Raw genomic sequence first — 14,079 nt, 5'->3', positions numbered from 1 at the left:
TCCATTAAAAAGAGGAGAAAAAATCTTGCTGAGGCTCAGGTCACATCACGATGGTCAAAGTGAAACCTTGCTCGCTAATGTAGCCTTAATTCATTTTGTTTTGCAGAGACAGCAAGCTCACCATGTTGCTTCGGGAGTCTTTGGGGAATATGAACTGCCGCACCACAATGATAGCTCACATTTCAGCCGCTGCGGGGAACTATGCTGAGACGCTGTCCACCATCCAGATTGCATCAAGGGTCCTCAGGATGAAGAAAAAGAAAACTAAGGTAAGACAATGTATAACTCCCTTCTTGTAATGGTGGAGGAGGGAGGAAGAAAGACCCTGAAGAATCCTTAATAGGGTCAAGCAGCATGTAACAAAATCAGTAATCAATTCCGAAGTGCGTGCGTTGTTGTACGTACCCTGTCCTAGGCAAGTGGCTTAGAGCACAGAGCAGAGACTAGGGGGGGTAAACTCTTTAGCTTCAGATACAGAGGAGCGAGTTCAGACATACCTGCTCTATCAGGTTTGTAAGCTGGCCTCATTTAGTGACAGAGCTGTCAGAGAGCATTTATTTTCAGTTATCCTCTTAGTGCTAATGAAATAATAAGGAATGAAACTGCTGTAGAGTTAAAGGAAATTGGAATTAATGAAGAATTATATTCTCTGTGCTTCTCAGATTGAGCAGGAGCAAAATAAATGCAAAGCAGTGTGTCCATTGCCAGCATTGATGCCCCTTTTATTCCCACTGCTTCCAAATACAGGTGATAGATTTTCCAAGAAGTAGAGTGAGGATGGACTGTATCCACTTTCATGTTTTAGAGTCCTGGTTCCTTCTGTACAGCTTACAGTGTGAATTGGGCACAACGAGTGAATTTTATGCATTTCATTTAAATTAACAGCCTATGGATTGACAAAACCTTTTTTGTCAATAGATTGAAGAGGGACAAGTGAAGGGATTCAGTCCACACACCATCGCAGCAGTGTGTCTCCAGAGACCTCTGAGTGCATGTTATACAATTCCACACACAAACACACACACACAGAGCAAAGCCTTTGCCAAATATCTGATTTCTTTAGCCAGGCTCAATTAAGGAAGAGACCCTAATCCATTTGTTCAGTACTTTTTTTTGGAAGTCTCATGATTTCAAGTGGGACACAGAGCTGGGGCATTGGGTTCTCCACTGAATACTGTTCTGTGTTTGCTGTAGGACTGCGGATAAGAAGCTTCAGAGTTCTGTGCCTTAGTTTAGAGATTTCCTAGTTTAGATGTGACTGTGACCTTTCTGTGTATGCATTTTGTGCAAGGAGCCATTTGCAATGCTGAAATGTCGTTGTCTCTCTCTCATATTGCAGTACACATCAAGTTCTTCTGGAGGAGAGAGCTCTTGTGAGGAGGGCAGGATGCGGAGGCCAACCCAGCTGAGGCCTTTCCATTCTAGAAACACTGTTGACCCAGACTTCCCTATTTTGCATTTATCAAGTGATCCTGATTATTCATCCAGCAGTGAGCAGTCGTGTGACACGGTGATTTATGTTGGCCCCAATGGCACTGCCCTTTCTGATAAGGAACTGACAGATAATGAGGGTCCCCCTGACTTTGTACCCATAGTTCCTGCTCTGCAAAAGACCAAAAATGAGGGCAGGTCAGAGGAAGTTAATGAATCGGGGCCCAGCACATCTGAAAGAGACTGCCTGAAGTGCAATACCTTTGCAGAGCTCCAGGAGAGGCTGGATTGCATAGATGGCAGTGAAGAGACTGACAAATTTCCCTTTGAAGAGGTGCCTGCTCAATTTAGCTCAGACCAGATGTCTAAGTGCTCTGTCTCAAGCCAGCTGGCAGAGCTTAGCCACTTACCAGAGTCAGATAAGGAAGATATGATGCCAGAATGTCAGCATCCTGATAGAGAAGCCAAGGAAAATATAAATGCAACACCCAGCAAAACTAAGAGAAATCACTCCCCTGTTCCTTCTGGAGCACTTACTAATGTTTCAACTCCATCTTCTCCCAGGAGTGTAACAGGCAGCTCTAGTAAAGAGCTTGGCTCTTGTCAGTTAGCACACAGCACCAGCTTGCAGAGCAGCAGAGAAGGTCTCAACACCTGTGGATTTGTGGAAGGCAAACCTCGGCCAATGGGTTCACCCCGGCTTGGCATTGCAAGCCTCTCGAAGACATCTGAGTACAAGCCACCAACTTCTCCTTCCCAGAGGTGCAAGGTCTATACACAGAAAGGAGTCCTGCCCAGCTCCACTCCCCCACCAGCTGCCCTGAGTAAGGATACTGGGATGACATCTAGTGAATCTTTATTGCAGCCAGAAATCCGGACCCCACCTGTAGGCATGAGCCCTCAGATCATGAAGAAGTCGGTGTCCTCCAGCAATGGGGATTTTGAAGAGACCGTTCTTGATGAAGATCGGCAGCAAAGCATTTCTCCAGAATCCAAGAAGGAGATTCTGAGCACCACCATGGTGACTGTGCAGCAGCCATTAGAGCTGAATGGAGAGGATGAGCTGGTGTTCACCCTTGTAGAAGAGCTAACCATTAGTGGGGTCCTTGACAATGGGCGCCCAACCAGTATCATCAGTTTTAACAGTGATTGCTCTGTGCAGGCTTTGGCCTCTGGGTCTAGGCCAGTCAGTATTATCAGCAGCATATCTGAAGATCTTGAATGTTACTCTAGTGCAGCTCCTGTGTCTGAAGTCAGCATCACACAGTTCCTTCCACTTCCAAAGTTGGGCCTGGATGACAAATCCCAGGATGATGGCAGCAGGCGCTCATCCATCAGCTCATGGCTGAGTGAAATGAGCACAGGGAGTGACGGTGAACAATCGTGCCACAGCTTCATAGCCCAGGCATGCTATGGGCACGGGGAAGCAATGGCAGAACCCCCTGTTTCTGAGTTTGCGAGCATACAAAGTGCCAGCATGATTTGTGTAAGTGACAAACAGAAGCCAGTGACTGACAACATGCTTATACTGTCGGAAATGGGGGAGGAAGCTTTCGGCAAAGTGCCACCCATGAAAGGCTGTAAAATATCAGCTCTAGGGAAAACTACTGTCACAATCAAAAACACTGCAAGCCTCAGCAGCTGTGAAGGCTACATCCCAATGAAGACAAACATTACCGTGTATCCATGTATTGCCGTTAATCCCTTCAAAGCGCAAGATACTGATGGCGCTGTACCGGCAGTAACTGCAGACCCAAAGGTTGCTCATCCCCATGACGGGAAAGAATCCAGTGCTAAGAAGGATATAAAATTTGAAGACCCTTGGCTGAAGAGGGAAGAAGATGTAAAAAAGGACAGCTCTGGGAGCAGTGATGGGCCAAGGCCTGACACAGCTGCAATTTCAGCCAAGCCTGAGCACAGCACAAAGCAGTCCTCAGCAGACAGGTTTAGCAGCAGCAGCAGCAGCGGGGACGCCTCTATCTCCCCAGGATCTGACAGTCTAAAGAGGATTGTGGATGGGTGTGAGGTGGCAGCGTCTGGCTCTGCAACCCAAAGCCCTGTTCATTCCAGTGACGGCTTGAAGAATGGCAGCCTCCCTCGAGGGCTCCCGAAGGCAAGCAAGCCGGAGGAGCCTGGCGGTCACCTCCATCCTACTGCCACTGACAGCAGCGGAGTCAGCTCTTCTGTCCTCCCCCAGTTTTCTAAGGCGAGCCTTGACAAGAAAATGGCCTCTCCCAAACACTGTGTCCTCACTCGTCCCAAAGGGACCCCTCCTCTGCCACCGGTGAGAAAGTCAAGCTTGGATCAGAAGAACAGAGCCAGCCCCCAGCACAGCGCAGCCAGCAGCACCACGAGCAGTCCCTCCAGCCAGCCCGGATCCTTCCTGGCCAGCTTCCCCGAGGAGCTGAATGCCAAACAGAAGGGCCCTGGCATCGACAGCATCGGCAACAACAGCAGCAGCAAGCTCTTCAGTGCCAAACTGGAGCAGCTTGCCAGCAGGACCAACTCCCTTGGGAGGTCCACAGGAAGCCACTATGAGTGTTTGTCGCTGGAAAGAGCAGAAAGCCTGTCCTCTGTGAGCTCCAAAATGAGCCCTGGCAAAGACACCACCATGCCTAGGGCCGGAAGGAGCTTCAGCCGCAGTGTCATGTCCTCACCCACCAACTCGGGCCTCTCCCAGTCAGCAGGGGCCTCCCCGAAAGCCAGCCAGTCAAAGATCTCTGCAGTCAGCAAGCTCCTGCTGGCAAGTCCCAAGGCCCGCAGCCTGTCTGCTTCTGCCACCAAAACACTCAGCTTCTCGACCAAGTCTCTGCCTCAGTCTGTAGGGCAGAGCTCCAGTTTGCCTCCGAGTGGGAAGAACATGTCCTGGTCAACGCAGTCCCTCAGCAGAAACCGGGGCTCCAGCCTTGCTTCCAAATTGCCCCTTCGGGCCGTCAACGGGCGGATTTCGGAGCTGCTCCAAGGGAGCGCCAGTGCCCGAGGCTTACAGCTGCGGGGAAGCTCAGAGGCAGAGGAGCGCGGGGGCCTTCCTGGAGATGAGAAGCCAACTGTTCACATGCTGCCTTCACCTTACAGCAAGATCACCCCTCCTCGGAAACCTCACCGCTGCAGCAGTGGTCACGGGAGCGACAACAGCAGTGTCCTGAGCGGGGAGCTGCCTCCCGCCATGGGGAAAACAGCCCTCTTCTACCACAGCGGAGGGAGCAGTGGCTACGAGAGCATGATGAGGGACAGTGAGGCGACGGGGAGCGCCTCTTCAGCACAAGACTCCATGAGCGAGAACAGCAGCTCCGTGAGCAGCAGGTGCCGAAGTCTGAAAAATCCAAAGAAACGATCAAATGCAGGTAAGCTTGCAGTGGGGTGAAAGAGGGATGCAGACCAAAGCAGATAACTAGTACATGGTGGGGAGGGCTAGCCCTAAGGGTGAGCCAATTCAGTACCAGGTATATCTCTTAGCAGAGAAGCGAGGCCAGGATAAGGATCCTAAGCTCCAAGTTTCTTAATTTTGCAACATGCACAAATCCTGCATGGTTGCATTGCCTTTGCAGTGGAGTCTCCCACTCATCCATTTCACTTAGGTTTACTTCACATGAACAGAAGAACATTTATCCCTAAGACTGGTTAGTATTGCCAATGGCAGCCACATTCATGTATTTATTTATACAAATATTCTGATTTGATTCCAGAAGGATGCCTTTGTGAGGCAGTGAAATATTCTTAAGCAGTTTGGGCACAGAATCCCCTCTTGGTATGCACGTATTTCACCAGCAGAAGACCAGAGTCTTACTGAATAGCAGTATCTGTTGTGAGCCCACTTTTGCTGCTTGTGTGCTCTAGATGCCCAAAGGTGCAAGATGCCCCGCAGCTGAAACCACCGCTGAGTTCCTTCTTCCCACCTAGAAGATGGAACAAAATTGTGCCCATGCCCCTTGAAAGATGTTATCCTGCCTCTGAGACTCTTAGTTTTTAACTTCTGAGTTATGAGTCCTTCTTTTCTCAGTAATTTATTGATAACAAATAATTAAATTACATTAATAATAATACATGGGGACTACTGCACTGAAGCGCTTTAGCGATCATAGAAAGGATCAGAAAGACTTCATCTTTGTTCAGATATAATCCCCAGTAGCTTTCATACTACATCAGGACTTTTTAATTAGATAGCAAGAGCCTCCTGCGTCATACCAAGAGTCTGTGCAATTGCAACTGGTACATCTTCCCAGCAGAATGTGTTTCAGAAAATTGCAGGACAGGGATGACGAACATCCATCAGCTGGTTACCTCACCTTTTTCCTGGGTGCTGTTTTCCCAACCTGAAGTGTGAGTCCTGCCTAGCGTACTTTTGAAAAAAATGCACATTGGCATTGGAACTGGTGTGCACGGGTATGTGAAAAATCAGTGGCTATTTATTGTACAGTAGCGCTGGCTGTCCAAAATGTGTTATTCTCATAGTGTTCCTAATTCACCAGCCATTTCACTTGCTAGGATACTCACCTCTGGGATTCATTTGCCATGAACGAACTGAATAATGCATAACTCTCCCTTTCTTTATGCTCTTGACCGTGGTAGCAGGAAGAACATGTGCAGCGCAGATGTGAATACAATAGATACTGTTATTAAAGCCATATCCATAAGTGCATGGCTGATTGTACCTGTTTAGAGGATGCATCTGAAAGTGATCACTCTACACGGTGCAAGCACAGACCAAGCAATGAAATAATCTTTCTGAAGTTAATTTTGCATCGTATGTGAAAATCTCTTTCCTATCCCTTCAGTTTACATGGTAATAAATTGATTTTCCTCTTTCTGGGGAGTTGTTCCTCTAATAGCTGCTTTCAGATATAAACTTTTTAATAGTAACTTGCAAGAAAAAGAAGGAAGATTTGTATGTTGTGGAAAAGGAAAACAAAGCTGTTCACAGAGGTGGCGTTTGTGGGTATATACTGACAACTGGATTGTGTCTTGTGGAGAAGCTGCCCATATAATATGGACTTTTTCCACAGGACATTCAGATGGAAAAATTTATCAAGTTCTGTGAAAACAGGCAGCTGTGCAGATGAGGGAACAGAAAGAAAATGGCAGTGTAGATTTATCCTTATTAGACACTAGAGGACATGCCCCATTCCCTAGGGGAGATACCTTAAAAAAATACTCTGAGAAAAGTTTCAGGCAGAGCCTGCAGATTCTTTAGACTTCAGAGTTCATCCCAAACCTAAATCAGTGGAAGACCAGAATTTGTTTACTCTGATGCTCATAAAACTAGTTGTTTCATTTCACTTCTCTCTGCTTTGATAGCACATTAGAGGCTGGACAAGGCTGGAGATATGACTGAGAAAAACATTGTCTTTGTGTTGTAATTGCAGAAGAGCTTCAGATCTGTGTGTTGTACTTTATATCAGAGTTATATTTTCGCTCACAACTTTGGCTTTTGATAAGCCCTGTGCAGGACTGAACATTGTGTCAGTGGCCATGAAAAGGGAGTTAGGAAGAGAGGACTGTTTGAGGCTCAGGTTTCAGGTTGCTCTTGTAGCAGTCTAGAAGACACCTGGAGAGAAGAGGCTTTTCCATGGTCTAGCCAGCCTTGAGCCTACCTAGCAGAGCAGTGACACTGGTTTGTCGTGCTGTGCAGGTATGCAAAGGCACTGAGTGAGGGGGTGAGCAGGAACCTTTCCTTAGCAGGGAACGTGGGGAGTCTAAGCTTTGCTGCTTTTTTACTGCTGTGTAACATCTGACCTGTCTTTTTCACCAAACACAGCTTTTTTGGCTGGCCGACAGATTAATCTCTTTATTCTAATTTCTTGTGTGGGTTAGTTTCTCTCTCCTTGGTCAGCAATGTTGCAGATATCTACCTGTTGCTGGACCTGAATATCTGGGGTGGACAGGTTTCAGTGGAGGGCCTGTGTCCGTGGAAGTTGCCTGTGCTGGTGGGCTCAGCATAGCCTAGCACATTGACCTCCCTCAAACTAATTTACAAAGCTTCTCTCTTAATTCAGCCTGTCACCTGCTGTGGAGAGATTCCCAGTGTATCATCTCTGATACTTTACTTTTGAGTGATTCTCCATATCAGCAAGTAATTCCTATACTGGTTTGAATGACTTGTACTTGTATTTGTGTATAAGTACAACTGGAAGTTTTATGCAAATTAAAAAAAAATCTTTACTACCTTCCATATCTCTAGCAGCAAACTACTGCCCAGAAATTAATAAGGCTTCACTTTCTTATAACCCAGCTCCTGTTTGCATTTGGTCCTGCAGCAGTGAAATCATAATTCTGTTTTGATGTGTTTGATAATAGTATAATTTTTCACATGTCAGCGGATTTATGATGGCATAAACCCAGGATTATGACTTCAATGCAGGAGGAGCTGAGATATAAGGGAGAATAGAGCTGTTCACAAATATATTTTTATTGCATAATAAACAAAAAAACTGCAAAGGTTTGCAATCTTTCATCCTCTGTAATATCTCCTTTCAATAGGTCTGTTCTAGTGTGAATTTTCTCTCTTAAGGAACACTTTTTAATGAAACAGATACTAGACAAAGGTTCTGAGCTCTTAAAAGACAGATATTATTTTAATACATAGTGTCAAGAGCATTGGACCTTTCCTGATTTGCGGTCACAGATCCACTGTGCTGTAATGGATATGGCACTATAGATATGCTCATTTCAGGTCAGGCAACCTTGTCCACTTTATTTATGATTATTATTAACAGAAATGCTAGCTGTCAGACACGATCAACATGAATCAGCCCAAGGCCCCTGTAAGAGGAGCCATAAAGAGTCTTTAAGAGAATCACCAGCAGCCCTGTCAGATCTCACAATTACTTTTGAAGTTCTGACACATTGGAGAGACATCATTTTTTTTCTTGAGATTAAGATCTTGTCTTTCAATGCTCTTAAGTGCATTATTTGTATGTGTAGGTGCTTCTGCCCTGGATGTCACACATGAAGCATCAGACCTACATTGTCAGCTTTTGAAAGATAAAGCTAGTTCATATCCTTCAGTGTTAGCCTTTGGTTAAATTTTGGGTTCTGCCTGGGTACCTGTACAGTTCACAGACAGCCCAGTCTTGTGTGTACAAAACTAAAATAAAATAATAAAAAAATTTGCCTCTTGCATTCTGGTACCTATTGAAAAATTGTGTGTTTGCATCATGAAGCACATAAGCCTTTCCCCTGAAGCTAACCTATCCATTTCATAAACATTCCCATCTTTCTAACATTTAACATTGGTCCTATAACATCGTGGCAGCATATATTGCCCCAAAGTGACTGCTTATGGCAGAAACAGAGCTATTCAGCCCTGATCTACGGCTGTACATTTCAAAGCTTTGTACAGCTGCTCTTTAATCCACCCTGTGGTGTAACTATTATTCCAGACCCCATTTTACAGATGGAGAAATGAAGGCAGAGAACTTTACTGACTTGCCCAATGCCTACAATTAAGTGAGAGCCAGATCCAGGGTTAAATTACAGGCACCCTTGACTCCTATCCTCAACCCCAACTGACTTGGCCGCACATCCTCCCTGCCCTTGCCGAGCAGTGGAGAGAAAGGTTTCATCTGTTATTTTCTTTTTGTGACAGGCCCTTCCTCCCTCTCTGCCCACAAGCATCTGTGCAACTATGGTTTCTCTGATTTCTTCGCTTGCTCCATTAGCCCTTCCCCTGTAAGAAACAGTTGGCATCTCAGCCACATTTCTGGCTCTGGCTTTAGTCTCCTCTCTCTTGGGTAGGCAGTGCTGTCCTGAGCAGGGCACTGAAGTGTTAGGGCATAGTTTGTACAGTCATCACTAGCACTAATTATACGTTATTTTTTAATTCCTCAGAAATTTCAAGTGCAATGGCCCAGCAGTGCTCAATGGAAAGGCAATGAGAGGGGTACTTTTATAATACGTATTCCTGTATGTGATCAGGAAATGCATTCCGACCGAACTCCATTTTACCAAAGCTGTATGTGTATCCCAGACCACAGAGATCTTCCTGAGGCTGTTTTCTTTCCTGTTCCCTTTGGGAATAGGGTTGGGTGCCTAAGAGAGTCCCAATCCCATGTGAAATCGAGTTAGACCTAAGGGCTGCAGGCTATCACTGCTTGCAGCGCTCTGCCGAGATGGGATGGACCTCTGCCGAGGAGTGTGTCTCCTTTGATTTCTCTAGTTGAGGTTTTTTGGGGCCGAGTCTGAGCCTGGAGCCTTACCAGTGCTGGGGCAGGTGCTGGCAGGGTGAAACACTCAGGGCAGTGCTCTGTGGCTCAAGCAGTGTGCAGCAGTCGTAACACACCAGTGGGGACCGCTCTCTGTTGGCTGGTGTGCACAGATCCACTCACAGGGGCAAAGACCCAGGACTCCGGCATGAGAGGAAGATGTGGGAAGGAAGGAGACAGTCAAAGAGGTGAGGTTTAGGGGAGAAAGTCCTTACTGTAAAGTGCCCTGGGTCAGTCTGGGCCAGTTCAGCCTTCCTGAACATGGAATATCAGTGAGCATCAGAAAACAAAATAAGGCCAAGTAGAAAGGAGACTGGGTGAAAATTAAGGTTTCCAAATGCTGGCTTCCTAAAGTTTAAACCTGTGCCCTGAGTTGGAGTTGTGTATCTCAGCACTTGCAGGACCCTGCTTTTGTCTGTCCAGGATAGGATTGGTGTGTGTGTTTGTGCACCTGGTTTAATCTTCTTTGCATGGGGAACCTGTCTGACTATAGATAATTAGACATTCCTGCTGCAGCATTTTATGGCTTTTGCAGTAAAGTTTCATGACTCCTTGCGGCTCTTTCTCAGTACTAAGTTTCACCACCAAAGCAGAGCAAATTGCTACATGATTTTAAACACTTTAATAAAAAGACAGGCTGTTAAGACATGACAACAATTATCAACAATTAGAATCAGTTTTTCTCTCTTACTTGTGTGCTCTGGGTTTCACTGGTAGGATGGTTTTAAAGATGGAGATTTAGAGGTTCCTGGAAAGCCCTGAAAACTCTATATTCAAACATATTCACTCTCTGGAAGCACTTAGCCCTGCCTATGAAAGCAGCAGGAAAAAACAGAGGCTGAATCCATGGGCTGTAAATTATGAAAGTCCATCTCCAACCAATATTGCAAAGCATCACATTTTGAAACGTGGCCAAAATGATAATGATGAAACAAAACACCAACAAAAAGAGTCTGAGCTTTTCTTGTTGAATCCAAGTGAAAAGGAATTTGGTTCATGTTTAGACTGCCTAAGGCACAGTGTGGGGAGCTGAAAATTGCCCTTTGTATCACAAAGCCGTAGGGCATCTCCAGCATTTCTACTTCAACTTGCTTACAATGATGGTAGCTAATTGATATCCTGCATTGTACCTTTACCATGACAAAGGATGTTTAGAATTATACAGGAAAAAGCTTCTTTGCTTGCAGGCGACCACTTTATGCATGTAACTGCTGGCTGGACAGGCCTGGGGGGAGCAGAGGGAAGGGAAGTATGGGCTTCAGCTCCCATTTTTTTTTTTGTTCATTAAAACAACAGCATTGATTTTCCCAGGTCAAAGCCAGGCCATTTCATGCAGCAAATCTGTGTTGAAAGGGATCAGAGTAATCATTTTTTACACGCTTGACTACTGCGTGCCAGCACTGAGCTTTCAGCCACATGAACATAGGAATGATTTAATAGAGGAAATGGCAGCTGGCTATTGTGCACGGTGAAGGCTCCATGTAACATGCATGACTGAGTCGCACACCATTAGGCTGGGTGTAAATAAAACCTGCTCCTGACACTGCCACAGAATTAGCTCACTGGAATGCCTCCACCACTGTCCTGTTGGGAGCTAATGCTCTGGCTGCAGAACCCCTTCCCCCTCCAGCCTCTGCCTTTGCTGCCCAAGCGATTGGTGCAGCCATTTAGTGCAGTACTGTAGCAACAATAACCAGCTCCTTAAATAATATCACAATGCTGACAAATACCTGTTAAACCAAAATCCAGCCTGTAGTGCGATAAGTATTTGGAAGAGACTCTGGTCATTTTTTACTAGGGATCATGGGTGCTGAAAACTCACCCCTTGTGATGTGCATCTTCCCTGGAGCATCTCCCTGATTACTTGTCAACCTGCCACGCTGCAGGAGGCCTGTTTCCTGATCTGGTTTCAGCAGTGCTCATTCACCAGCTCTAAACTGCCTTTTAAAGTGAGACAGTAATTCAGGAAGCAAAATTAAGAAATGAACTGGGTGGGTAGAAAAAAATTAGGAGTAGGCTGTACCTCAGCATGTTCCTTATACCAGTATGGAAGCAACATATCTAGTATAGGTATGGCTGGAAGATTATAAACAAGGGTTGCTTTATTCCTGTGTACAACAAGCAGTGATTTCTAGCCTTAAGTGTCCTTGTACTTCTTATTGATTCACAACAGCAGGATTGCATATAAGTCAACACAGAATACAGACTGAATTATTTTACAGTGAGGTGGACGTAGAAGATTTTCTTCTGAATGATGGATCCTGTCAGTGCTTCTTATTCCAGGTGTTGAGGTGCAACATGGTCCTTTCTATGTAATCTGAGTTGCCAGGATAAGCGAATGCTGTTTAGATTTTCTGGCAATAAATACCTGAATTCTTTGGTGTTTGTAGTACTGACCTCAAGATGGGCACCCTAAATACTTCTGGTGAAGTCTCCACACCATCAGAGTGGCCTTCCACTTGAAAGCATTCACAATGTCTTCAGTAATTGGGAAGGGAACTCTGCAAACTCTATGAAAATCCAAGGAGTGAATAGCTATGTGCTCTGCACAGGGGAAAGTGCACTGTAAAATATACAAGGAGAAAGGATGTCAAAGGAATGGAGAGGAGTTGATTCAGTCATGGACAATTGCCCGTAAGGGCAGATCACATTAGGAAATGGGAATGAGAGGAGAAGTCAGCACCTCATCAAAGCAGGAGCCCTGTTGTCAGACAGTGAGGAGCAGCAGGGGGAACAGGACAGCTAATCTTTCCTAGTAAGGAAACAGTTTGATGCCACATTTGAGGTTGATGCTATTGCTACTGGAAGCACAATATTTCTTGGAAATGAAGCCACAGAAGGAATGGTGGGAGCTTAGGGGTACTGCTCTACTTAGCCAGGATTGGTTTTTGTAATTGCCTTGAGTTTGGATGGACTGTCTAGTGAGAAAAAACAAAATGCTGAACAACAGGTTCTGTACAGAAAGGCAATTTTACCTCCCATAACATTAAGCGCAGTGGGGAATAGCTTTGGCTCCACATCCTGCCTTTAAGCACACACTGTAAACTTCTGAAATTATGATATATCAAGTTACAGTTTCATTTTCTGTTTGAAACACCTTAAAATTTCTAGGACAGCAGTTGTTTTGCATCCCATTCAGATGTATCCTCCTTTGAAGAGATATGCATCAGGCTTCTTTTCATGAAGATTTTGCATTTATACTTTTTGCCTTTACCTTTTTCACAGAAAAGATGCTCAGTCTGGAATGTGTGCTTGGAAAGAAATCTAAGGGGAACACTCGAAAATACACAGTACTTAAGCAAAACCAGACCTCTTATAGTTTCTGCCCTGGTCAACACATACTTTTATGAGCACACATCCTTATGCAGTGGGGCAATTTTGCTGAGGTCAATGAGTCTTCTTATCCTTAAAGTTTCCCTTACATACCTAGCTGGCTTGGTCTGTGTTTCTGATACCTGAAAGCTTCGCTGGACTTACCTTTGCTGAAGTGTGTTGTAGCGTCAGTTCCACTCTTCAGTCAGATCTGCTTTCACACTGCACACCCTCACTGCTGCATAACTCCCCTTATCTTTTAACCTGGCCAAACCTTAACTCAAGGTAGAGCAACAGATCTGTTGCAAAACCAGATCTTGTATTCTGTACATTTTCAGGGCTATGTCATAGTCTGATTATTCATACTGAAGCTAGGCTCAAGAGGGGTTATTCTGAGTGTGGATAAATTCAAACTGAGCGAACAACATGTCCTTCGAGACATTTAGCAAATGGCATGTTGCTTTACATGTTGTATGGTCATAAATGAAAGTGTCATTATTCTGTCCTGGCTTCAGCTTACAGGATTTCTTTCAGATCGATTTTTGGTATAAATTTATCTTTTTTAATGGAGGAATGCATCCCACTTACGTGGCGGGAGGGTCAGCTGGTTTGCTGAGGTGCTGGGCAGGGTGGGCGCTCCCCCAGTCCCAGCTCGTGGGGCAGAGGCGGGAGGGACCTGCCGAGAGCTGCTCCTGCTGAGCTCCCCGGCTGATCGCTGCCGTTGTAAGATGTGTGCAGGGAAGTAGAGGAGTGATGTGCTCTAATTCCTACAAAGCATTTTATTTATTATACAGTCAAAATTTATGAGATCCTAACCCCATCAAGTGCTCTCAATAAATTTGGGACTTCAAATGGGTATTTTCTATGTAAATGCAAAACTATTCATTTTAACAATTTAATTGTTGTGTCTGTGTGTGGATATGGATGATCAAGCTGTCAGCTGCTTTGTGACACTCACCCTGAAGCTCTGCTTTGCCTGTATCTCCTTACTGATCCCAATTAGGGTGAAATCAGAAAAAACAGAGGCTAAATGCAGAGGTCAGTGGCAGGAGTCTCCTGTCAAAAGACACCATTATTTTCTGTACCTACGCTAATAAGCAGCCTATTAATCAGTGCATGTTTAGAATAGACTAGG

The 14,079-nt window shown here is 45.3% G+C and overlaps 1 protein-coding gene across 1 annotated transcript in view; it reads left to right on the top strand.

The window, feature by feature from the left end:
• Positions 1 to 14,079, top strand: part of KIF26B (kinesin family member 26B) — a 318,477-nt gene that overhangs the window by 290,481 nt on the left and 13,917 nt on the right. Inside the window, exons 11-12 of the mRNA XM_030035803.1 lie at positions 107 to 269; positions 1,340 to 4,775. Of these exons, the coding sequence (XP_029891663.1) occupies positions 107 to 269; positions 1,340 to 4,775 (3,599 nt within the window). The remainder of the gene's footprint in view (positions 1 to 106; positions 270 to 1,339; positions 4,776 to 14,079) is intronic.

Source organism: Aquila chrysaetos, chromosome 13 (genome assembly GCF_900496995.4).
Source record: "Aquila chrysaetos chrysaetos chromosome 13, bAquChr1.4, whole genome shotgun sequence".
In the NCBI taxonomy this organism is placed as follows: domain Eukaryota; kingdom Metazoa; phylum Chordata; class Aves; order Accipitriformes; family Accipitridae; genus Aquila; species Aquila chrysaetos.
This window is presented reverse-complemented; position numbering and strand designations above follow the sequence as displayed.